Source organism: Lontra canadensis, unplaced genomic scaffold (genome assembly GCF_010015895.1).
Source record: "Lontra canadensis isolate GAN:19392208 unplaced genomic scaffold, GSC_riverotter_1.0 scaffold15, whole genome shotgun sequence".
NCBI lineage: Eukaryota > Metazoa > Chordata > Mammalia > Carnivora > Mustelidae > Lontra > Lontra canadensis.
In genome coordinates this window covers 5,661,609-5,688,354 of record NW_022631009.1, presented here as the reverse complement: position 1 = coordinate 5,688,354, position 26,746 = coordinate 5,661,609, and the positions used below count along the sequence as shown (strand labels likewise).

Sequence of the window (26,746 nt, the reverse complement as noted above, 5' to 3'; positions counted from 1 at the left end):
TCTACTCCTAACATGTTTAAAGTCTATTATATTGAGAAGCGTGGACTACTGCTTAATTAGAAAGCCTTTAGGTGATTTGGGGGCACTTCAATTATAGTCTGTTTCTGCTTCCTTCACAGGAGACAGTGCTTGCTAAAACAAGTCCAGAAGGAAACATTAAAAAGAGTAACTGTGACTGCCTCTGGAAAGAGGGTGGTTAAAGACAGGGATGAAAAGTGAGAGCTTTTCACTACATACTCTTTTTTGCTTTTTGATTTATGTACCTTGGGTACCCAAATAGCTGTTTAATTAAATAGGGTTATTATATTAAAAAGACCTCAGTTTTTAAAAAGCACACCACAGTAATACCAGAGGAAGGTGATTATTCACTTTCTTTCTCAAGAGGTCTCTCAAAATCGAACTGAAGATTATACATTTCTGCACAAAATGTAAAACAGGGGTTTTCTTCTATTCAAAGGAAAATATTTTGGTTTTAATTGTTTTAAAGGCTATCCTTAAACCAAACTTGAAAACAGTTACCTACAAGCCTTCATTTGGAGGCTAAAAACAGTCAGGTTATCAAGTTTGATTTGATTTGGTATAATGGGGATTTTCCAAAGGGTTTCTGTATTCTAGAACTACAGCTGTCCTTTAAAATAACTATTTACTCAGCAGCATTGTGTGTGATGGCCAAATACAAAACAGAATCTGTAAGACCAGCCACATGAGACTTCTGCAGTAATTCAGAAAGGAGAGTGAGAAATGAATAGTACAGACAACACGACTATAGACTCACAAAATACCTAAGTGATCCTAAGAGAATCCAAGGGAAACCCTACAGAACAATCAAAGATGATACCAGAAGCCTGGGTGACTTGGGCAGATATGGTATCACTAACAAAGGACAAGAAATATTGTACTGACTTGAATCATCGCAACAAGTATGTTGGCATACTAACAGACACCATTAATTTTAAAAATAAAGACTAAGATTTTTAAAGATCATTACTGTTTTGACAATGGTGCCAAGAAGCAGCACTCTAATATTCTGTACCTGGGAAAATAAACTATTATAAACTATTCCGGAGAGCAATTTGGCAACATGCTTAAAAGCATGCATAACCTTTAAGCCATTAACTTCAACTATATTTATTAAACTATATTTATTATATATAGTATATATAATATATAATTATATATTATTATTATTAAAGTATATTTATTAAAGCACAGGAAAAACACTAGAAAAGTAAACCCCCAAATTTTAATGGTGTTATCCTACCTATCCTCATGTTATGAGTTTATAAACCAAGTTATTTTCTTTCTGGTTGGTGTGTGTGTGTGTGTGTGTGTGTGTGTGTGTGAGAGAGTGAGAGAGAGAGCGTGCGCATCCGTGCTCAATTTCTCCAAACTTCCCTTACAATAAATACCTATGGTTTTTGTTTTTAAAAAATTGTATTTTAGCACATTACTATTGTCCCATATGAAACTAGCTGGGGACAGGGATAAAGGTATAGAAGATACTAAGAAAACAACATTCATTATTATTATTTATTATTACTTTTTTTTTTAAGATTTTATTTATTTATTTGGCAGACAGAGATCACAAGTAGGCAGAGAGGCAGGCAGAGAGAGAGGGAGAAGCAGGCTCCCCGCTGAGCAGAGAGCCAGATGCGGGACTTGATCCCAGGACCCTGAGATCAAGACCTGAGCCGAAGGCAGAGGCTTAACCCACTGAGCCACCCAGGCACCCCTATTACATATATTATTAATCATCAGGATACAATGAATATTTGTGGTGTTTAAGTACTATTTGGAGTAAAACAAAAGCCTTAAAATATTATGCCAAAATACAGCTGACGAATTCAAACTCAAAGAGTAAAAAAGTTCTATATTTTGACTAAGTTAATACTGAGTTACCACTCTTTTGCTGAATCAATTTTTTCTCCTCTATTTTTGGGCTTGGTGCCAACATTAGCAAAAATACAGGCTACTGTTCTTGCATATGCTAGTGTCCATTTCAGCTATTTCAGTTTTAACAAAACAAGAACAGTTTGTCAACATATAGATGGAGACGTACATTACACTGTACTTTTTGCTCTTAAATCTAACCTTTACAAGATATAACCATTTTACAGAATGATCTACAAACAGTTTATGGGAAAAAATAAAGTTATTTTCTCTTTAGGTATATTTTCTCGTTCATTGCCAAAGAAAATAATATCCAAGTACCATAATTTCAGTATTTTACAAAAGAAAAATTATGAACTAATCTCCAAGAGAAAAGCAAATGCAACTAAGCTTTCGTGTAAGTGCTAATATCAGAAGCTTTCATCTAAGGAACTAGGGTAGACGTGCTAAAGTACAAGTGAGAGTATTTGACCACAAAATATGACCTGGCAAAGACCCCAAACAAAGGCTAATGCTTTGTAGAAGCTTGTTTCCCCAGTATCAAAGCTAGGACTGACCTAAAAGTCCAGAAAAATGCTAGGAAGACTTAAGATCCCTGGTGTTGCTCAGCAAAACTCTGGAAATCTCGGATATTAAGCTGAAGATCAGAATTTATAATACACAGGAGCTAGTTGAACCCAAAGGTGACAAGAAAAGAAACCTGTAAATACTGTGCACCCATACCCTTTAATATCAAAATAGGCATGTGGAGAGTACATGTGCCATTTCATCTGGGCCAGATAGGCTGCAACTGAAGTTAAAATTTTTCATTATCTTCCATTTACTTGGTAAAGCACTGAGTTTGGAATCCCACTGTCACTATTAAAATCAATACCAACTACTAAACCTGTTACTACAATAATTAAACATCAATAAAAATAATGTATATTAAACTTCTACTATTCATTACAGCAGGAAGGGCATGCATTATCCTCATACTAAAGAAGAAACTAAGGCCAAGAGATGCTAACTGACTTATTAAATCATCTCCCCCATGAGAAAAAACACATATGCTATGCTCCTTAAGTTATTCCAAGATTGCTACAAGAAACAACATTAATACAGTTCGTCATCACTGATGTATACGCCATAAACACAGGAAGCACCATCAGAAAGCTTTCTCAAAAAGGCAACAGATTTCAACAAGACCTCTGACCTTAAGGAAAAGGAACAAAGTCCAGGATGTCTTCAGGGTTATATGAATCTTAAAAGCATCCTGAGAAGTGAGACAGACAGATGTGCCTACCCTAAGGCAAGTAAACTGACTTACTTAAGAATACCTACCAGTACTCCTCAATTCTCTTTAGCTTACCTCCTATTTTCTTCAATGTTGATTCCCTAATATCTTGTATCTGTGCAACCCAGTGGCTAAAAGTTGTCCTTTTCCAAATGAAAATACTTATTAAGTTGATTTCTATTAGCTACAAATCTTCTTCTCAAACATGACAGATTGTTAAATATAAAGATTCTGACATATTTGCTTACTTGCACATTTTAAAGTTTTAAGTCTGTAAGAGATCTAAGTTTTGGAAAATACACTTTCTGATGCTTGAGCAAGAAACACTGGATTAATGCTTTTGTGAACACTACTTCTATTTCCCTTATCCTGACATTCATCAAATCACATAATCTATATGTATATGAGCTTCCCCATTTGTAAAATGGGGGATAACAATGGTTCCCTAATCAGAGTTGTTATATAGCTTCAGTGCTATAATACATATAAAGTATTTTGAATAGTATCTGGCACATAGTAAGAGCTAACATCTACTGAGTCCTTACAATGTATGAAGCAGTTACAGTAATAGAAAGCAAAATGAATCAAAGACAGCAATTTGTGATTTGAGTCCGAACTCTAGAATAAATTTGCTTTATGCCCCCTGAAAAGCCACTCAGCTTTTAGGAGTGACTGAATCATACATATAATCCAGCTAATAATCCAGTTCTATCAGCTTCTGGAGTTCCTAGGATATAATAACATATGTCAAATGTTTTTATCTACTATAAAAAACTACTACTTACAATTGGTAACAACTTACTTGTCAAAACAAAAATATAACTAAGTGGTCAAAATTGAAACTGTATACCCAATTTAATCCTCGTTCAGAGTGTACTTAGCCTCGTGTTAAAAATTAGCCTCGTGTTAAAAATTAGCCTCGTGTTAAAAATAATGCTAACAAGATTGCTTATCTGGTTTACCATCCATAGCAAATGAGAGGCCGGAAATAAAAGGGATAAAAGACATATAAGTTTAACAACAAAACAGCAGGAAAAAAAGCCAACTAGAAAGACAAATTACTCAAGGTAGCACAAAGACAGGTGACATTATAGAAATAAACAGGTATAAACACCCAAAGAGATTCTCCAGGACTACTGTCCAATATGGGGCAATAAATTATGTTCTTTTTTTTTTTTAAAGATTTTATTTATTTATTTGACAGGGACAGATCACAAGTAGGCAGAGAGGCAGGCAGAGAGAGAGAGGGAAGCAGGCTCCCTGCTGAGGACTCAATCCCAGGACCCTGAGATCATGACCTGAGCCGAAGGCAGCGGCTTAACCCACTGAGCCACCCAGGTGCCCCAATAAATTATGTTCTGAAAGATAATACTACAGCTTCAAAACATGGCTAAATCTGTGTCCAATATTCTCCGACTAAACAGGCAGTAATTTACATAACACACCAGAAAGATTTACAATTAAAATGGCTAAAATGTAAAAATTTTGGTGCTTGAAAGAATTTCAAGTTATCTGACTGAAACACCCACACATGTGAAGCAACTCTCTACTAAAGTCAGAAAGCTGAAAGAGGGAGCCAAGAGCCACGTAATTTTTTTGTTGTTTAAACAATAAAAGGCCAAACTGTATTCTACTTGAGACTTGGGATTTTAGATGAGGGCTTCCATTCCATAAGCTACTATACAGTCTCTAGAACTTCATGTACTATCACACACTCACACACACACGAAATACACAGTAATATATGTCATAGCGTAGTATAAGCCCATCACAAATTTGAATTATTCCTTTCAGTTCACGAAGCACTTCCACCAGTATTTTCTCATCAGCTCTGAATAATCACGAGGTAAGGCAGATAACATCTACCCTTAGAGCTGTTGTGAGAATCAGACATAATCTGACCAAACTTTCCTTCAGAGGGTCTTGTAAACAGCAGGTGCTCAATTAACGTTAGATTTTTCTTATAGATCAGACACTGATGCTTAAAAAAAAAAAAAAAAAAAAAAAAGGAAAAATTTTGAGCGAATTTATAAAGCTCACTGGTCTCCCAGCCTCACTTCCTGTGTTTCTCACCAACACACCATTTCTACAAAGCATTTACTGACCCAGTTTCCTCATGATTTATTTTCAAGAAAATTTCTTGTACCCAGAATTGCATTAATTCATTCACAGTATCTGAGTGCTTTCTATGTGTCAGTCACTGTTAATATTGCAGTGAACAAACCTGACATTGGTCCTGCTCTCAGGAAGTTGATATTTTAGTGTGAGAAGACAAGCAACAAATAAGTAAGAGAATTTCAACAGTAACAAGGGCCCGACTGGGTGATAAAAGGGTCAATGAGGAGTTGGAAAGTACTTGTGAGGTAACACATGAATCACACGTAAATGACAAAGTATATGGAACTCTGACTTTTTCACTTATTAATAACATACTTTACCTTAAATCCAATAAAGGAGGAATGAAGTAGCTAACAACTGTAAACTATAAGATAACTTTTTACATAAGGGGAAAAACAAAATTTAAAAGGAAATAAATTCGATGGTAATCAGTTTTAAACACTGAACTATGAAAGATACAAGTATTTTACAACTTGGGGCACTTGGGTAGCACAGTGGGTTAAGCATCCAACTCTTGGTTTTGGCTCACGTCGTCGTCTCTGGGTAGAGATCAAGCCTTGTGTCTGGCTTGAGTCTCAGCGCTCCCCCACAGTCTGTCCTTCTTCCTCCCCCTTGGGCCCCTTCCCCACGTTTGCTTGCACACATGCACGCACACTTTCTCTAAAATAAATAAATAAAATCTTGTTAAAAAATTTTACAATTTTGTCTTCAAGTTACCATCTCAGTGAGAAAAGAAAAATAAACAGTAAACCATTAATGAACAGTCTATGATCATGTGCCAAGATGAGCGATACAAGCTGTCATCATTAGAAGTTCAGACAAAGGAAGAAATCAATGTGGACCAGAATAATACTTCTCAAATATTAATATGCTATAAATCACCTGATACAGGAGATCAAGACAGGGGCCTAAGATTCTGAGATACTGAATTTCTAACATGGTACCAGATGAGGCTAATTCTACTTGTCTCGCTGATCCATGGTAAGATTCAAACTGATTTGGGGGAATGACATGGGTTTTACATGAAAAGTTCAACAGGAAAGATTAGTTTGCTCTTTTCTAGGAACAATGAGATCACCTGAGTGCAATGAAGAGCTACTCCTCCATTCCAAGAGGACAGATACACTGAGCACTGACTCCACACAGGAGTAAAAATCTCACTGGCAAGTCTAATGGAAGAGACAATTTAAAAAGATTCTGGGGAAATACCATTTCACACAGGAAAAACAAGCCATCTAATTGTCCATTAATGGTCAGATGAGGACTATTATGTCCTATTCATACAATGAGGCACTCTATAGTAATGAAAAGGAATGCTACAGTCTAGAATGGACTAATCTCAAAAACAATGTGAGATATGCATTTATGACTCAAGACACAGGAGAACATGTACTATGATTTAATTCATATTTCATTCATACTATTAATATAAACAAGCAAAACAAAACAAATTATTTAGAAATACTCTGTACGGTGAAACTATAAAGAAAACCCAATCCCTGAACTAAAGCTCACAATAGTGCTTACAGGGTGCAGATTAGGGTTAGGAAGAAAGGATGAAATAGGGGAAGAGGTTTCAAAGGTACTCACAATGTTCTATTTCTCACGCTGAATGGCAGGTAACTCGTTTATTTTGTGATTACTTAAATTATGTATCGTAGATACTATTTTGCATGTGTGATATATTTTGATATTCTGTATAGTTCTTTGCGAATGCTATCAATGATTTTTCTAAAACCTAAATCAGGAAATTATTGGTGATGGAGATTCTAACAACAGTGAGTTGAATAAAGAACGGAAAACCACAATTAAAGATAATTCTTTAACCGTTAACTTCAAGAGGAAAAAAAGTGGAAACTAAGAATGGAACACAGAACTGTTAAGTGAAGAAGAGAACTAAACATCGTAATATGGTAAAGTCCTGACAATGTTCACATGTTAAGCAGAAGGTGATATTAAAGATACAAAAGATTTGGTGAAGCAGAACCAAAGGTAGGAAAGGAAAGGTTCGATACAAGAAGAAAAACAGGTCTTGGCCACTAACAAGATGCCAGGAACAAATGTGATTAAACATCAGACTAACCAAATAGTCCTGTGTTGCTGGAACGTATACTTCATAAGAGGCTTGGAAATAGCAGGAAATTAAAATCTTGGTAGGCCTTGAGTTCATTGCAACATCACTGTAAACATTTCAGGAAGGAAGTTAACAAGATCTAAACTTTCACAGTAAGTGAAATGTTTTAATTGAAGAATGAATAATAGACTGAACAGGGCTAAGAGAACAAATCAAGATACCATTAGAACAATCTATAAAAGATATCAGGACATGAACTAGGAGCAGTACAAAAATGAGGGGCACCTGGGTGGATCAGTCATTAAGGGTCCAACTCTTGATTTCTGCTCAGGTCATTATCTCGGGGTCATGGATCAAGCCCCATGGCTGGCTTACACTCACTGGGAAGTCTCCTTCTCTCCCTCTCCTCCCGCCCTCCCCCACACCTGCTCACATCCCCCCAAAATAAATAAATAAATCTTTAAAAAAATAAAACAAAGTGTTTTATTCATTCATTTATTGTATATTCATTCTATATATTCTATATTTCTTCTATGTATCAGTTAAAAGGTTCTGCATTGAAAACATAACACGTGAAAAAGCACAGTCCCTTGCCTGCCATCAGTAGCTTACATTCTGGTTTGGAGTCAAACAAGAAAACAAATAAGACAGTTACAGTCAGTGGAAAATGCTATGAAACAGAGTGGTATGATGGAGGATGATGGGGAGGGAGCTACATTAAACAGGGCTGGTAGGCAAAGCCTTTCTTAACATGGAGCATTTAAGCCAAGGACCTAAAGAATCAAAAGAAGCCACCAAGTAGGAAGAATACTTGAGTATTTCAAAAAGAGGAAACAACTAAAATACCTGTGAATGAAACCTAGAATGAAGTAGGTGAGTCTGGAGAAAGAGACAAGAGTCCCAGAACCTTAAGAAGATGGTAAGAAGTCTGTATTTTATTCCAAGTGGATATGGTTGATCGCACACAGGTAGATGAGAAACAGATGAATCTGATATATTTTGGAGGTGGAACCAACAGGATTTGCTGAGGGGGAAAATGTAGGTTACTGCCTAGGTTTTCTAACTTGTTCAAATTGTTAGATGGTCGTTCCATTTACTAAGACAGGAGAGCCTAAGGTAAGACCAAGGATGGGGAGAGAGGAAGAAAGGGGAGATGGCAATAATCTTATTTTGGTCAAGTTAAATTTGAGATGCCTATAAGATACCCAAACAGCGATGTCAGGAAGACAGGAGTATTTAAGAGTGGCATGTGAAAACCAAGTATGGCAAGAAATAAAAACCTAAAGGTTATCAGAATATAAATAACATTTAAAGCCATAAGAAAGGAACTTGAGGATCTACTACTGTAACTTCTTGTAACACCAGTAATAACACTGAAGCAATTAAGATTAAATGGTAATTTACTATGTCTCAAACACTGTTCTAGTTATTGACACATATGCAGCCAATTTCAATCCTCAAAACAACTAAAATAAGTATAAAGAGATTAACTTAACTAATGTCATTCAGCTAATTTTAGAGATAGGACTCAAACCCAAGCAGCCTGGCTCCAGGAGTGTGCTTTTACCTACTTTTGTTATACCATGTAAAGCAGAGACCTTATAGAAGGATGCCTAAACCAAAATCTCGAGGCACTCCAACATTCACAGAGAAGGAAAGGAGAAGCCCATATAAGAGATGTTTATTCCCACTACGTAGTTTCAGATAAACGCTGAACCAGCAGGCTCCGATGTGGCTACAAAGTAAACCTCCACTTGGGAAGTTACAGATGTCAGGTCCCAGCTGAGAAGCAATGAAGTTTACCCACCTTCCAAAAGCCCTGGGTTCGCAGATCCTTCTCGACATCTCCTTCACCTATTTGTCCTCCTAAAGAGTCTTTCTCCAAATCCAGACAAAACAAGACCCCAGGAATCTGTCACACACCCCTAGCCTCTGTTCCCTGTCTCAGCCCTCAACTCCCCCAACAGGTGGCAGAGAAAGCTTCTGCGCCTCCCAGCAAAAAGTGAAGATGAAAGAGAAAGATTTTAGGAAAAAACCTTGTCCCAGTCTCGCCCGGCCCAGGGGGAGGCTGCCAAGCAGCGCGTCTGGCGGGACTGAACTAAGGACTGAGCTGCCCACGTGGGCCTGGGGAAACGGAACCCCACTCACCAAGCCATCTATCTGCACTTGCTTCACAGCCGAATCTCCGGACCCGCCTTTGCCTTTGCCTTTCCCCGCCGGGCCGGTGGTGGAGCTGGAAGAAGTGGCAGCAGAGCCGGTGCCTTCCTTGCGGGACGCCATCTTTTCAGCCAGACAGGAAAAAAGAGAAACGTGAGTGACCGGAAGCGGAAGTACGGGCTCTACGTGACGTCACGCACAGTCCAAGGGGCGGAGCTGGGAGGAAAAGCCGGAGTGGAGCTTCGCCCCGCATCTCCTTTCCAGCCTCGCCTTCTTTGCGCAGGTAATTCTTTGCGCATGTGCGTTTTACCTTTGCGGCTTCTTTCTCACCAAAAGGTTTGAGACAAAATGAGACTTTTTAGAATATTTTCAACCATATGTTTAGTCAGTCACCATTAGTCAGTTGACCATAGCAACATTATAGCTCTTGTTTATTGTAGCTTCTCACCTAAAAACGAGTTCACTTTTTTTTTTATCAATCCCCATTCCCAATCTTATAAACTATAAAGAGCTGTACAACTCCCATCACACATATTTGGAAACTGAGACGTGATTTGTCCAACGTCATCCTGTTAATTAGCGGTGAGCTGGTATTGCAGTTTGTTTTAGGTAATTTTAGGAAGCAGTCTCTAACCACTTAGATTATACAGAAATTAATTAGAATATAGGAACTTTAATCAGAATAACGAAAATTAATAGTCCTTTGCTGCTATTGGTTTCATGCAGGATTTACATGAGGAAAGTACTAAAGAAGCTATTTTATGTACCGTGTCCAAGGATAATGCAGAGCATACTTTTTAAAAATTACGCTGATTGGGGCACCTGGATGACTCAATGGGTTGAGGCGTCTGCCTTCAGCTCAGGTCATGATCTCAGGGTCCTGGGATTTAGGCCCCCATCGGGCTCTCTGTTCGGTGGTGAGCCTGCTTCCTCCTCTCTCCCTCTCTGCCTGCCTCTCTGCCTACTTGTGACCTCTGTCAGATAAATAAATAAAATCTTTAAAAAAATTAAAATAAAAATAAAATTATGCTGACTTACAGTTCTCTGAAATACGGAACTGAAGTCTTTAAAACAATATGTGACAGCTTTAGCAAATCACTTTAGATAAGGAGTTTAAGACATTCTTTTCATGTTTCCAAATTTTGCCAATTGCTTATTTATGAAATATTTAATCACTCAATAGATGTCTGTGCAGAACTGATAATTCCCAAATTTATTTTTCCCTAGACCTCTCCCCTGAAGTCCACACCAGCATGTCCATCTGCCTATGCAACTTCTCTACATAAATGTTCAATATGCACCACCATTTTAACCTTTCCAAAACTGAGCTCCAAATACCACCTCCCCCCCACAGTCTTCCTCATCTCATTTGGTGACAGCTCGATTATTCCAGTTGATTAGACCAAAAACCTTGGAGTTATCTTTGACTTCTCTGTTTCCCTCACACGGTTACGGGAAACCTTAGCTCCGATGTACAGGAAAGGGAATTCTAGGAATTATGATTCCAGCTTAGAGAAAGTTGACGTGGTACAAATCCACCCCAACTGTAGGACTATAGGCTGTCTAAAAATCATTTCGAATATAATGACATCGGCACATTGAAAGTAAAATGATGGGAAAAGTATATCATGTAAATGTTAAGCAAAAGAATGCAAGAGTGGATATATTAACACCAGATAAAGGAGAATTTGGAGCAAAGGAAATCACCAGAGACAGAGGAAGACATTATATAATGATAAAATGGCCAATCACCAAAAACACATAGTAATTCTAAATGTGTATGTCCTAGTAATAAAGCTGAGTTTCTGTAAAGAAAGAACTCCTAGAACTCAAAGAATAAATAGACAAACACATAGTCATAGTTAGAGATGTCAACTCCCCTTTCTCAACAATTGACAGAATAACTAGAGAGAAAATCAGCTAGGGTTTAAAGGAACTCAGCAATACCATCAATAGGATCTAATCAACAATATAGAACATTCTACCCAACAACAGAATGCACATTCATTTTGTTATTTTCAAATGTCCATGGGATATATAAACCATATCCTGAGCCATAAACAAAACTCAACAAATTTAAAAGAACTGAAATCGCACAGAATACGTTCTCCATCCACAATTGGTTCAAACTAGAAGTCAAAACATAAAGGTAACAGAAAATTTTCCAAATACTTGGAAACTAAACAACATGCTTCCAATAACCCATGGATCAAAGAGGAAGTCTTAAGGGAAATTTAAATACACACACACACACATTGAACTGAATGAATATGAAAATATAAAACGTCAAAAATTGTGAGACACAGCTACATCAATGCTAAAAGTTTATAGCTAAATGCATACAATATGAAAGAGGAACTATCTCCAATCAATAACCAAAGCTCCCTCCTCAAGATCTTAGAAAAATAAGAACCAAATATCTCTAAACCATACAGGAAAATTTAAACAACAGATTGTAGCAGAACACGGAATTTTCTATACTGATCACCCAAGGAAGGTTAGTCACAGTCATTAAATTGTATTTCTGCCTCCAAAAAAAAGCAGTTTGATGTTGCAGGTACTAATGCCATTGTAGCTATTCATTTATAGGCCAAAATAAACTTACCCTGTGTTTGTAATAATATGTTCTTCATTTTTTCTGTCACAGGAACTAAACTTTTTAGCATACTTCTACATTTGTTGAAAATATTTCAAATTTAGTCAGAGGCAAAATGAGAGAGGATGGTGAAGGCCTTCCAAAGCAAGCTGTGGGCTGTGCCCATGGGTGACTGCCACCTGGGGACAGGAAGCAAAGAATAGCTTGTCATACCTGAATGAAAAAATGAAAAAATAAACAGTCTGACCAGTTCTGCCTTTGTGGCATGTAACTCTACCCACTAGGAAAACACAACCCAGGGAATGTCAGACTGTGACCAGTCCAGCCATGCCTTAGAACCAGCCAGTGTTGGAACCGCCTTCCCTCACTTGGCTAAAGCTTACTTAAACCCCTTTCAATGTAGTAAACTGAGAGTCAAGACTCCAACGGTGAGCCAAAAGGATTTTTTAAAATGTCACTTTATTCTTATTTGGTATACAGATTAGCCAAAGGGTTTTTTTAAAATATCAGTTTATTGGGGCACCTGGGTGGCTCAGTGGGTTAAGCCTCTGCCTTCAGCTCAGGTCGTGGTCTCAGGGTCCTGGGATCGAGCCCCGCATCAGGCTCTCTGCTCAGCGGGGAGCCTGCTTCCCACTTTCTCTCTGCCTGCCTCTCTGCCTATTTGTGATCTCTCTCTCTGTGTCAAATAAATAAAATAAAATCTTTAAAAAAAAAATAAAATATCAGTTTATTTCTATTTAGTTGTTGCCATCTATATGGAAGACAAGGTTCCTTTGCACATCTGATAAGTCTTGGGACCTAAGCTGAGCAGCACTCTTGGTCATGGAGTAGATAGGTATAGGATGGTCTCTGTGTCTCTGTCTGCTCAGGGCTCACAGCTAACCTTTATAGGATCAACTTGGCATTTGTTCTTGCTGTTGAGGAAGGAAATGGGTAGAAAGTAATCTGATCTTACTATTTACTGTCCCTTTGGGAAGTAACTGTGTATTCATGACATAGAGCTAAGGGGTCCTCCTTCTCTAGTACCCATTGGAAACAAAAGAAGCAAGGAAACTTTCAAAGCTTTCAGCATAAGATTCTGTAAGGGATATATGTTCCTACCTCTTCTATATAGATTCTTTTCTAGCAAAGGAACACGAAGATCTTTTCTTTTCTTCTCTTGGGAAAGAGATGTGATTATGTGATGGTTATGAGATCTCCAAAATATCAGATTATACCTTCCTTCTTTTAGGAGTCACAAGTATCAGGGAATAGAGAGAAACAGGAAGCCTACCCTCCAACAACACTCATTCATGAGGAGGGGATCAGAAACTCCCTATTCTATGGAAATGGGAGGGAAGGGCAATTTCTCCCCCTCCCTAAGAGACTATACAGTGTCATCATAATTAACAAGCCAAGTCTACACACAAAAATTAGAAGTTAGCAAAGCCAGAAGAAAAAAACATATAAATAGGGAAAAACTAAAGTTCTGGATTAAGTTAGTATACTTTTTAGAAGTCCGCAAACATTCATTTGGCCAAAGAAAATCATCTGGCTTAAAATCCTAAACACTTTACTTAATATTTAACTAGAGTGGAAAAGACACCTTTGAGAGATGCTAAAAGCAGATAATAACAATAGGTTTCTGCATCCTAGCTTCTTCACAATGTTGTCCAGGATAAAACAAGAACATATGCAGAACATCTTAAATTTCCTTAAAGCAAGGTGTTACACAAGCAATACCATCATTTTTCCTTTTACTTATTTTTTTTAAGTAACCTCTATGCCCAAACTGGGGCCTAAACCCACAACTCCAAGACCAAGAGTTGCACGTTCCACCAACCGAGCCAGCTAACCACCCCTATAATTTTTCCTTTTAAAGGTATTTTTGGGGGGGTGCTGGATTTAGCAAATATTCCATCAGTTAGGTCACATTGAGCTGCAAGTAACAAAAAAACAAGTACACAAAGACCCAATTTTAATTATTTTAAACAAGAAGGAGATGTACTCTATCACATAACTAAATGTCTAGAGGAGGGCATATTGCAAATAAAGTAACATAAATTCTCCAGTTCCATATCATAATGATACCCTTGACTCTGGTTTCTAAAATGTTTTGGTTCTGTCCATAGACTGGCTACCCCCATAATTTCAAAACAGCTGCCAGTAGCAATGGACACAATGCACTTCTTTTTTTATGTTTATTGCAAGAAAAAGAAAACCTCTCCTCCAGCCATGGGGAAAAAAGATCTTTCTCTTTAGTCTGATTGGGATCAATTTAAATCATGTGCTTCCTTCTGTGTACATGTGGAGTGAGACTTTGTGAGGCCATTGTTTGAAGAGCTAAGTAATTTGCTCAGTATCATGAAAGGAACAATAGAGGGGGTAAAGACAGAGCCAATAAAAAGAAAATAATATTGATTTATACATATGACCCAGATGTGGGCATTTCCTATATGTTTGTTAAAATAATAATAATTTAAAAAACAACATTTGGCCTTCTTGTCCCAGTATTTTGATATATGAATTACCAACTAATATTAAAACAAGGTGATATAGCATTGAAAATATTTGCACAGATTCTAAGAGTGATTTTTATTTTGTATAATATAACATAATTAATACCTTGTATTGGTGTAATTTAATTATAAATATGAGACTTTCAAATAATATTCTACTGGATTATTGAAAATCTGTTTAATTTCTTGCCACCAGGAGTTCAGTTTCTGCCCTGAACTCCTCCTGCTGCTTAAAAATATATACGAAACCATGAGTGAAATGGTTGTCTTCAACATTTTGTTCAAAATAAATAAATAGTGTTTGTAGAAAATCCTTTTAATGCCATAATCTGACATTATTTTTGGTCTTTAAACTCCTTTAAGTAACAGAAATAATATTTGCTTACCCAGAGTAATTTTACAAGGATTCATTAATCTCCTAAAATGCTTTGGTAAGTTAAAATGAAAGCCCCCATACGATCAGTACGAATTTCCCTACCAGTTTCAGTTATGATTTAATTAAATTTGAAAGGGAAGTTTGTTATGCATCAAAATGAAATAGTTTGCACATTGCTGCCACTTTTTAACTTTTCCTCTTCTCTACCAGTTTTCAGTTTTACCACTTTAATTAATACCATTAAACATTTTGTAGTAACATTCCAATGTAGAACCTTGTTTAGATCTGTTATAGTGAAAGGCTGAATTCCTTTCAACTTAATTCCCAGGGTAGTAGTTGTTCTCTGTACGAATTCATTGAAATAGACTACTACAGCGAGTAAATTTGCTAGTCCAATATTACAGCCATCTGATAACCAATGGTGGACTTTCTGACTACTGTCTGGTTTAAAAATACCATGGACAAACAGAAACCCCTTGACACTTTTTTCTAAGAGACATTTTCTTTATTGTCATATACCCTGAAGGAAGAGCTCACTGGTACTAGCTGCGCCAACAGACAGAAATCCTACTTGCTTTCTTTAATTGACAACTGGGTAGCACTAACAAGTCCTTGATGTTTCTTGCCCAAGCAGCTGGGGGGTGGGGGAGGTCTTCATATTTAACTAACTTTACTCAACAGAAGTTTCATCCCACTGACATACCCAGTTCAAATTAAATTGTTTATACTTGCAAAAGAAAAAAATGTCAAGATAGCTTTTATTGTATGCAAAAAGGATTTAATTTATTGTACTTTGAAAAAACATTGCACCCTTTACAGAAAACGTATACACTGAGATTTTGAACCTGTTCAAAGAAAGGGCACTTGTATTGACAAACACTAACCGGCATCAAAGTTTCATCAAATACATCTGCCGATGTAAAAGTCTAGCTATTTTTAACTTTATCAATTAGGACTGGGTTTGACTGCACACAAAAGAAACTGAGTGTGCCATTGTAGGTTCATCCTGAGCTGAAAAAAATAAAGTACCATGCTGGTGAGTGATGTAGATAATAGGGAAGCTGTATATGTGTTGAGGCTGAGTGTATATGGGCAATCTCTGTATCTTCCTTTTAATTTTGTTTTAAATATCTTGCTGCTCTAAAATAAATAAAGTCTCAAAAAGTGAAAAAAAAAACTTAAAATAATATTTTTAAACCAAGGTAAAAGTTTATTTTTCTCTTATGTAAAACAAGTCCAGACATAGCCTAGATTTGGAAAGATGGTTTCACAAATGACACAGACTCCTTCCTTTAGCTGCTTTCCCTGCTTAGCACATGGCCTCCATGCTCAGGGTTACCTCATGGACTAAAATAGGTTCTGGTGTTCCATTCATCACATCCAAATTCCAGTAGGAAGGAAGGAAGAAAGTGGAAAAAAACCCAAGTGCCAGTTGCTGAGCTAAGTTGGCATCTTTTAAGCAGCCTTCCCAGAAGTCCTTTGTAACATTTATACTTACGTATCCTTGGCTAGAATTTAACCATATGACTATACTTAACTGCACAGAAGTCTAGGAAATGGATTCTTTTCTCTGACCACATATTAATGTCCAGAATAAAATCAAAATTCTATTACTAGAAAAAGAGAGATTGGGTGACAATTTACGGTTTGTATCACATCCACTCTGTTATATGTGATGATTTTGTGGGAAATGTCATGCAGTCATTAAAAATAATGAATGAGAACTATGCCAATTGACTTGGGGTGTGTGGTGGTAGGGGGGGAGGATTTCCACAAGGGTTGCTGGGTGAGAAAAGCAAAATGTATAAAAGTGATAAAATATGATTCCATTTTTGAATACCTAAAGGGGCAAAAATCCCTATGTATAGGTATACAAGTGAGATGTAAGTTTATGAAAATGGGAAATTGCTAAAGGATACACAGTAGGTTGTTAATGTTTTCTCTGGGAAAGGGGAGAAGGGATGAATACCTTTGTGTTGTTTCATTGTTTCACTTATTATGATAGGAATTTTTATAATTTGAAAAATATAAAAATGTTTTAAAAAGTGGAGCAGCCTCAGATCCAATCTTCAAAACACTGCCTGCCACATATGGAAATTCACAGTAAGCAAGTCCTGGGTGGAGTCTGTCATAGAGGATCCTAGTGAAGGACTTAGTAGGTCCTCAGTACAGTTTACCTAAGTTGTTCTAAATGATTTATTTAGGGAAATTATTTACTTAGAACACGTGTTAGCTATATAATGTTAGAAAGAACATTGTATCCTTTTTGCTAATGGGTGTTCACCAATGTTTATAAATATTTAAATATGAGTATTTAGTATAAGGTATAAGGTACAATAATATCACAATGGATCTTTGTGAATTATCTGGAATACTAACATTTATAAAATTAAACAAAATAACCTTTATGAATTGTATTTAATATTTACCTATTTAATTCCATTTAGGCCATGAATCTTTCATGAAAAAGTCTTGTTGGGGAATTAGGCACACCTTGCAAGAATAAATCATTCTGTCAGCTTGGCTTCCTCAAAATTTCATGGAGAAAAAACTTCAAAATCATGTACAACAAATCATATTATAAATTATATTTGAGCCAGACATAATAAAGAATATGAAGAGCATGAAAAAATAAAGAAAAATAAATTAATTCCCTACCTACCTGAGCTGAATGTCTATTTGGCATGGAAAATGTCCAGTGTAGTGACCTAAGAAAAAAGCTAGCAGCTAGGAAAGCTGAGACATTATTGTTCCAGTACTATAAGGTCAAAATTATTTTCAATGGCTATTTAACAAGTGATATCATAATAATTTTGAAAGTAAAATTTCAGATTTAAATTTATATCTAAATAGTTCAACCAATAATGGCAATATTTGTCTTTTGCCTTGGTTGTGGCCAAATATTGATTTTCTAATACTAGGTCATTGACCATCAGACCAAAAAGTATTCATTGGAAAATGTCCTATTGGATAAACAGTGATGCTTGATTGCAAATCTCAGGAACATTAATATGCATAATAACAACTTTGGAAGATTGTAATAAATGTCACTTCCTTTCTGAATAGTATCCCTATCTCTCAATACATGTTCTGAGCCAGAAATGGGCATTTTAAATAAGCAACAGGGGCTTTTTCTGTATGTTCCAGGATCATGTTTTGAGAAATATTGCTGTAACAGAAAGCTCTGTTTTAAACTTGGTAATCACCGTCATAGACTGCCTTTATGTTTGTGAAATAAAGATCTGGTATGCAAATGGCACTGTCATATACACAGAGCTTAGAAAATAATTATGCTGTAGTTTAATACTTTAAAAACAACAACAACTAGAATAGGACTCAAAGCTCTAGTCCTGCACCATATGTTTCTCACTGATTAAGCTTAAATATCAAACCAGTTATTTTAAGCCACTTATTTCACCAAGTAAAAAGATGGCTTTATTCAGAAACAGAAGACAAGTGCAATACCAGACAAGGGAGCTAGCAACACCATAGGCAAACCTGGGGGACAAAGAAGAGGTACTGCTCTTTTATAGAGGTAATGGCAGGGGGGTTTGGAAAGACTGGTACAAACAGAAAGTCCGTTGGAGTAAACTGAGAGCTTGTAGGGGCTTCTCATTGGCCAAGTTGTGACCATCTCTCATTGGCTGGGCTGTTGGTGGGGCGTTGAATAAGGAAAGCCTTTCTTCCTCCTGCTGGAGTAGTAATGTAATATCTACCAACAAGGTCTGTCTCTTCCTGTTGGGCCTGTTACTGAATAAAAGTAGTGGGGTGTGAGATTCTCTCTGCCCAACTTTCCAACTCCATTATAGTGAGGTTCCCCTTTATCATCACAAGTGAAATATGACCAATGAAATGGAGCTGGTAGATCAATCTGGGTATCTTATTATTATTATTTTTAATGTTTTAACTGATTTGTAAGACGAGGTTGGTACAATTTCTCTGTGGTGGGAGTATAGCTGGGATGGGCAGTTGGCATGCAGGAATAAAGAAGAATAAAACTGGAAAGCAGTGAGCAATTATACTCAAGAACCATGAATCCAATCCCATTAATAATACCTTATAGCTTCCAGTTTCTAAATTTATTTTCAGTGAAATAAAAGCACCTAAGTGATGATGTGCTGGGAATCAGGATATGGGAACCATTATAGAATATCTTAGTTCCAATTCCATAAACCTGTATCTTCAAATAAAACCCCAAATGCAAATCTCAATAACTTTGTAAATCACTTTTTTTTTGTATTAGCTCTTTCTCTCCATTGTTAGCCAAAGCTAGATATGGGACAGGTTCCAGGCCAGGACAAAAATGCAGCATTTTATCCTCCCCATGCTATGATCATCTTGCTCTGAAATTAAGCGGACCCTTGGCAATTAATTACCTGTTGGGGGAAAATTTTTCTGATTAACTCTTCATTAATTGAGTTAACCAAGTAACTTGAAAACTTTTGGTCTTTTCCCCTTTTTGCTACTAGTCCAGTACCTACCTAGTCTTCGTATCTCAGACACCATAAACATAGAAAGGGTTCTTGAAAAGTCAGGTCCTGACAACCACTTTGACAGTGCGGAATTGAAGCCAGTTTTTTTGAATTGTTGCTCAAAGTGAAATTGGCTTGGGTTAGTGGTAAAACTAGGACTCAAGTTTCGGGATTCTGACACATAAAAAATGAAGCTCTTGGGCGTTTTTTTCCAAAACACCCCTTGTAAGTGATTTAGAATGGTCTTAAGGGGCGGAGGAGATGCAAAATGGTGCCATCTTCTGCCCTAAGTTTGGCACTCAGTAACAGCAGTTCTTATGGAGGGTGGGTAGCAAGAACATTTGAACCACAGGCAGCCCTTAACTTCAGTCCTGGTTCCAGTGATAGTTGTAACACTGAAGACCCACGTGCCCTTTGCAAAGGCGCTTAATTTCTTTGAGGGAAGGCAACTAGGACAGACATGCTCAGAGTTGTCCAATTACTCTGATCCCTTTCCTTCCCCCACTTGGGAATCGTAAACATTAAAGGGAATAGTATATGGTAAATTAGTTAGAATAATGTCTGTAGCGTATTAAGGTTCAATATTCTCGTTGATTATCATTATACTGCCAGGCACAAGCACCGCCCCCAAGGCGCGCACCTTAAAGCGCGCGCTCGTCGGGGCGTGCCGTCACCGGGACTGCCCGGCAGCTGGGGGCGTTTGCTTCCGGGGGCAAAGGCACTTTACTTCCGGCAGGAGCAGGCGGTGGGGTAGACGGCCGCTACTACCCACTGTGTTGGTCCGTTTAAGTCAGGCATGAAGATCACGAGGCAGAAACATGCCAAGAAGCATCTCGGCTTCTTCCGCAATAATTTCGGAGTTCGCGAGCCGTACCAGATCCTGCTGGACGGTACCTTCTGTCAGGCGGCGCTGCGCGGCCGTATCCAGCTGCGGGAGCAGTTGCCCCGCTACCTCATGGGGGAGACACAGCTGTGCACCACCAGGTGGGCCAGGCGGGACTGGAGACGAGGTCCGGGGCGGAGGCCCGGGGACCCTGCGGGCGTGGTGGAGGCGAGGCCGCGGCGTACAGAACGCCCCACCCGGGAGGAATTGACAGTGGAGTGGGGGCGCTGAGGAGGTCAGGCGGGCGTCTGCGGCGTAGGTAGAAAGTACAGTGCCCTGCGGCTCTTCCCCGTCGTTGGCCTGGCAGATGAGTCCATGCTTTCTAGTGCGACCCGGCTTCGAATCTAGGTCCCAGTCCTACCCGCTTTGTGATCTCCTGCGAGTGCATCTCCGAGCCTTGGATTTCTCATCTGTAAGGCAGAGACCGTACCTCAAAAGGTTGCCGGAAGGATCAAACGAGGTATCGTGTATGTAGAGCCCTCGCTGGTATCCAAAACCTGCCCCTGTTAAATGGTTGCTCCTATTGGCCTCGCTTTTTCTAGTGTGAACGATCATTTTTCAAGCCTCACAACTGCTGTGTGAGCGCACGTCTTCGATTCCCAGAAAGAGCATTCAGAACTCGAGGTTAAGACCTCTGCCCATGCTCGTTTGTTTATTCGGCTGTCTTTATTAAGCACCAGCTGTATGCCGGGCAGTGCTCTAGCCACTGAGGATAACTTGGTGACCAGGACAAACGTCCAGCCCTCATGGGCCAGTGAAGTGCATCCGTCAGCCTCCATGGGTGTGTTTTGACTCCAGTGTGTTGTGACTCCCTCGGTATGAGAACTCTTAAGATGGGGCCTCCTGGACATAGGAGGGAGGATGGGATCATGGAAGGTTTCATAAAGGAGATAACTTTTGAGCTTCTCTTAAACTTTTGAGTTTTCTTAAAGACTAAAGGGAGCGAGGCAAGGTAGAGTCTGACAGGGGCTGGCTGGAGCTTAAGAATTTTTTGACTCAGTATTTATAATTTTTTATTTCTCCTTTTCTTCCACCCTCCCTCTCTCTTTCTCTCCTTTTCTTTTCATCTTTCGGTTCTGAGGGGAGGGCTATTTTGAGTGACAGAAAAGATAGAAGTGACTTGTGGAGGCCTCTTGAATAAAGAAATGGAGCTGTCAAATGCCTGGAAAGGAGGTTAGAGCACAGAATGTAGTTGGAAGTGAAGCTGGGAAGAAGGTAAAAACTTAACAGCATGAACTACTAAGAAACTTAGGGGTTCCCGTTTCCATAGTAGCTTATTTACTTTAAAAAAATAGAAAAAGAAATTAAAATGACCCATAATACCACACCAACGAATTACCACTGTCAACGTGCTGTATCGTCCATCCGGTTCTTTATATATACACATGCACACACACACAAACACAGGAATGGGCTCTTATGGGCGCACAGTATCATTGCCCTGCTTGTCTCACGATAGTGTTGCTCCGTGAAGAGCTTTCCATATTCAAGTAGCACCTCAAAATCATTGTTTTTTATCCCATGGTTTTTTATCCCCTTAGCCTTTAGGGCTGCCGGACAAGTCGTTATTTGGCTTGTGCCCTGAGTTCATCACTTACGGCTACACAAAACCTGTTCATTTACCTCTGTGTGCCAGAGAAATATTAACATTTTTTAAAAAGATTTTATTTATTTATTTGACAGAGACACAGCGAGAGAGGGAACACAAGCAGGGGGAGTAGGAGAGGGAGAAGCAGGCTTCTCGAAGAGTAGGGAGCTGATGCGGGGCTTGATCCCAGGACCCTGGGATCATGACCTGAGCTGAAGGCAGATGCTTAACAACGGAGCCACCCAGGTGCCCCGAAATATTAACATTTTTAATACAGTGCTATAACAAAAAAAGTTGGAGAAGTACTGCATGAAATTATACTCTATAGCATTTTTTCCCTAAAGAAGTTATTTTAACTTCCAGAATATTTTATACATACACAAAAGTAGAGTAGTATAATGAAATATCTTATCACTCAGCTTTTGGAATTGTTGACATGTCCAGTCTTGTTTCATTTATCCACTCCCACCACCCCCAGCACACATCATACTGATGGTTTATTTTAAAGCATATTATTTTGTATTCTGTCAATTCTTGATGTGCATAATGAAGAGAGAAATGCTGTCAGACCCAACAGCTGTCTTTTGGAAAAGCTAACTGCAGAGGTGTGAGGGCTAAGTTGGAGAAGCAAGAGCGTGATGGTAGGCAAACTCATTTTGTGGTTGTCCAATCCAGAAATAATGGGAGCCCCAACTTCATAGAGGAAACTTCAAAGAGAAACCCAAGAGTTCTGCAAAGAGACATTATGAGATAGATACCAACAGCCGAGAGTTGGAGTTAGAACTCTAACAGCTGATGGGGTAGGGGTGATGAAGAAAAGGTCAGTTAGGATTTCTGACTTAGGCCCAGCTTCTGGGAAGTTCATGTATTCAAAGAGATCGCATGCCCTGGAGAAGTTTGGAGGCAGTGAAATACTTTGATTTTAGACATGAATTTGAAGAGCTGCTGTACATCCGCAGGAAATATTCAATAAATACTTGGTAGTTTGGGCCTGAAACTCCTAAAAAGAGTTCAGAACTGATGACTAAGGAAGCAAAATCTCTCTTCTTGAACAAAAACTAAAAGAATGATAAAGGGAGTGAGGCAAGGTAGAGTCTGACAAGGGCTGGCTAGAGCCTAAGAAATTTTTGACTCGGTATTTATAAGTTTTTCTTTATTTCTCCTTTTCTTCCTCCCTCCCTCCCTTTTTCTTCCTTTCCTTTCCTTTTTTTTTTTCTTTTCTTTCATGGAAGAAGTGCTTGGGGAGCTTATTAGAATCCTAATATTTGACTCCTCAAGAGGTGCAGATTTGGGGATGAGAAAGGAGTAGAAATTATGCAGTTATCACCATGTCAGTTTGATATGGGTAGTTTTTAGCTGACACTTTGCAAAGCATTGACTTATATTAGTATGAAAATGCAGAATGAAAAAGGAAGTTGTGATTGTTATTAAGCTGGTGACTTGAACATTTTTACTTTTCTGTGCTGAAAATAGTTTAAAGGTGTACCAATTTGTACTTGAAGTAGAAGCATATACCCCAAAGGTTGGGGCAAGGCATCTGTTGTCAACTACCTGGATTCACATTTTGGCTTTACTGCTTATTAGCTGTGTTTGAGCATGTTACTTGAAATCTCTCCGAGTGAGTTGCTCTAAAATATGGATACTTTTCAAGTAAGGGGCCTAACTAGAGCTGTTTTGAGATTGAAGCGAGAAGTTATGTAAAGACATTCAGCGTGCTCTCTGACACATAATAAATGCTCAGTAAATTTTAACTGTTATTCCTTCTACTCAGTGGTTGTATTTTCCAGGTTTTTTAAAGAATGAAATAGATATCATATGACTGGGGCCAACATAGGACAAATTCAGATTGTAATGGTAAAGTTTTAATTTGTTCAAAATTGGGTAATTTTTTAATACTTGCTTTATGTGAACAACTGATAGGTGTCTGTTACAATGGTGAGCTGCTAATAACATTTTTTCCCCAGGTGTGTGTTAAAAGAATTAGAAACATTGGGAAAAGACTTATATGGGGCAAAACTGATTGCACAAAAATGCCAAGTCCGAAATTGTCCCCATTTCAAGAACGCTGTGAGTGGATCAGAATGTCTACTGACCATGGTTGAAGAGGGAAATCCTCATCACTATTTTGTGGCAACACAGGTGATACTGCTTTTAAAACCAGAGTCAATTTTAATCTTTTAATCATTTCTATCTATATTTCTTTTCTTTTCTTTTTTTAACCTTTCTATCTATATTTCATTTGGAGCTACATATAATCAGGAAAACTTAGGTGGAAGTGCATTGTCAAAATGTTTTGACTGTTTAAAATGAAGGCTTTTAAGTTAATTTGCAGTCGATAAAAGCAGTTGTCATTGGAGAATTTGAGGAAAGAACCTTAAGCTTTTGATTTTTCTTAAGTTTTTTTAAAAATAAAATTATTGACAAAGAGATGTGATTGTATGTTTCAGCGTTCTTAAAGGGAAAATAAGTAGAGCAAAAATTTTATATTCTGTATTCATCAGTGTTTTCTTGTGTTCCTGTATTTCATATTTTTTCTCAAAAAGTCTTGTTTCATATTATTTGAAATTGTGCTACCAATAAGGAACTGTTTTACACTTTTAAAGATCCGGGGCAGAGGAGTGGTGTGGTAGGAGAGACTTTCAGCGTTGATATTATCCAATAAGTGCATGTACATACAGATTTGCTTAAATACGCTTTTAGAATTATAAAATCACACAGTTAGATGCAGAGCTAGTTCTAGAATCTGAGTCAGCCAATTCTTACGTTGTTGCTATTCCTGCAACCAGTGTTAAAATTCCTAACCCTTTTTGAAGATATGGAACATTGCCTAACATACTTACCTTTGCCTTAGTTTGTAATTTGTGGTCCTAGAATATTGGTAAGTCTGGTTCACCTTAGTTGGCATTTAACTGTGCTCAGATTTCATATCTGTCTTTTTCTTCTTCTTCTTTTTTTTTTTTTCTTTTAGGTCATAAAGTGTATTCCCGTTAGTGAGACATACTGACTTGAAAAGTAAAACTTAGCGATCTCTTTTATTTTTACTATTTAAGGCATTTTATTTGACTGGCATATTTGAACTGAACAATTCTATTTTTCCCTTTAATAGGATCAGAATTTGTCTATGAAAGTAAAGAAAAAGCCTGGAGTTCCTCTCATGTTTATTATTCAGAACACTATAGTCTTGGACAAACCTTCTCCCAAAACAGTTGCCTTTGTTAAAGCAGTAGAGTCAGGTCAGCTTGTCTCAGTGCACGAGAAACAAAGTATCAAGCAACTCAAAGAAGAACAAGGTTTAGTGAAAAAAGAGGAACAGAGAAGAAGAAAAAAACGCAAGAAAATAAGTGGCCCCAATCCTCTGAGCTGTTTGAAGAAAAAAAAAAAAAACACAGGACCCAGAATCATCTGCCTCTGAAAAGAAAAGAAAAAGAAAAAGAATCCGGAACAGATCTACCTCAAAAGTACTTTCTGAAAAGCAGAACGATAATGAATGAATTCTTTGAGTACTTTTAAAGACATTAAAATGTGAAAAACAAATTTCTTTTTAAAACTATGGAAGTACTAACAGTAAAAGACTGTGATTTTTATAAATATTGACCCATAAGCCTTTGCCTAAAATTTGTTAAAGAAAGGAAAGGAAACAAAAGAAAAACACACCAGTGTGGATGGGTTTAGGCATTTTTTTTAAAGATTTTATTTATTCATTTGACAGAGAGAAATCACAAGTAGGCAGAGCAGCAGATAGGGGTGGCCGGGGGGGAAACAGGCTCCCCAATGAGCAGAGAGCCTGATGCAGGGCTTAATCCCAGGACCCTGAGATCATGACCTGAGCCAAAGGCAGAGGCTTAACCCACTGAGCCACCCAGGTGCCCCTGGAGATTATTTTTTGATGTGTAAAACTGTTGTCTCGTTTCTGTCTCACCATTGCCCCTATACCCCAACATTATATGCAGATAGTGTCAAAAATCAGTCATACAGAAGCTTTGTGACCAGAGGTTGTGTCCTTTCACATTCGTGAGGAAAATTCCTTATTCATGTAGCAGTTGTAGAATTTATAGTTCTAAATAATGTGAATATACTGCTACCTTTTGGTTCATCAATTATTTGACTTTGTACTAGAAAGTGGAAATTTTGCTTACTTGTATCACTCCTCCATTTTTCTGATCTATTAATAGTTCAGTCTTTATATATCCCAAATAAAGTATTTTCATTATTATGACTGTAAACTTTGTTCCCCATTGACCCAAGTAGCCATGACATGATTGAATTTATTTCTTACACTAATTTGTTGTTATTCCAGAAGTCAATACTGTCCTCATTTTCTTGAAGCATCTGACTTAACTCTGTAAAGGAACTTATAATTTTCTATATGATGATATGTGGTAATTCCTCAACCCTGAAGATGCTTCTAAAATCCTCTGTCCTCCAGTGTGGAACAGTTTTCTGCTGGGTATGTTGCTCAGGTGTCAACCATGCACTTCTTGCCCTTATCCAGAAATTTGCTTTTGTTATTTCTGTTTCCTAGATTCATTGTTTTACTCTTTTTTGGTTTTCTCTTTTGCTGTAGTGAAGCATGGATTTTGTAGGAAGTAACATTTTTTGAGGCTCAGCCAGTGTTGTTTACCCTCATATTTGTTGCACTAATAATTTAGCAAGATAGTTCCTTGTTAAAAAATTTTTAAGTAATCTCTACACCCAACATGGGACTCGAACTCACAACCCTGAGATCAAGAGTTGCAAACTCTACCAACTGAGGCAGCCAAGCTCCCCTAGCAAGATAATTCTTGATTGAAGATCATGTCACTCAGTTCCCCTAGAGAG

General features: G+C 37.9%; 2 protein-coding genes across 2 annotated transcripts in view; one reads left to right on the top strand and one right to left on the bottom strand.

Moving 5' to 3' along the window:
* Window positions 1-9,682, bottom strand: part of EIF3H (eukaryotic translation initiation factor 3 subunit H) — a 101,585-nt gene extending 91,903 nt beyond the window's left edge. Inside the window, exon 1 of the mRNA XM_032858440.1 lies at window positions 9,507-9,682. Coding sequence (XP_032714331.1) covers window positions 9,507-9,638 — 132 coding nt within the window. The 5' untranslated portion in view covers window positions 9,639-9,682. The remainder of the gene's footprint in view (window positions 1-9,506) is intronic.
* Window positions 9,683-20,204: 10,522 nt separating this feature from the next.
* UTP23 (UTP23 small subunit processome component) lies at window positions 20,205-25,401 on the top strand. Its single transcript, XM_032858439.1, has 3 exons — window positions 20,205-20,441; window positions 23,893-24,067; window positions 25,035-25,401. The coding sequence occupies exons 1-3, from the start codon at window positions 20,254-20,256 to the stop codon at window positions 25,338-25,340; spliced, it is 669 nt and encodes a 222-aa protein (XP_032714330.1). The 5' UTR covers window positions 20,205-20,253; the 3' UTR covers window positions 25,341-25,401.
* The last annotated feature ends 1,345 nt before the right edge of the window (window positions 25,402-26,746 follow it).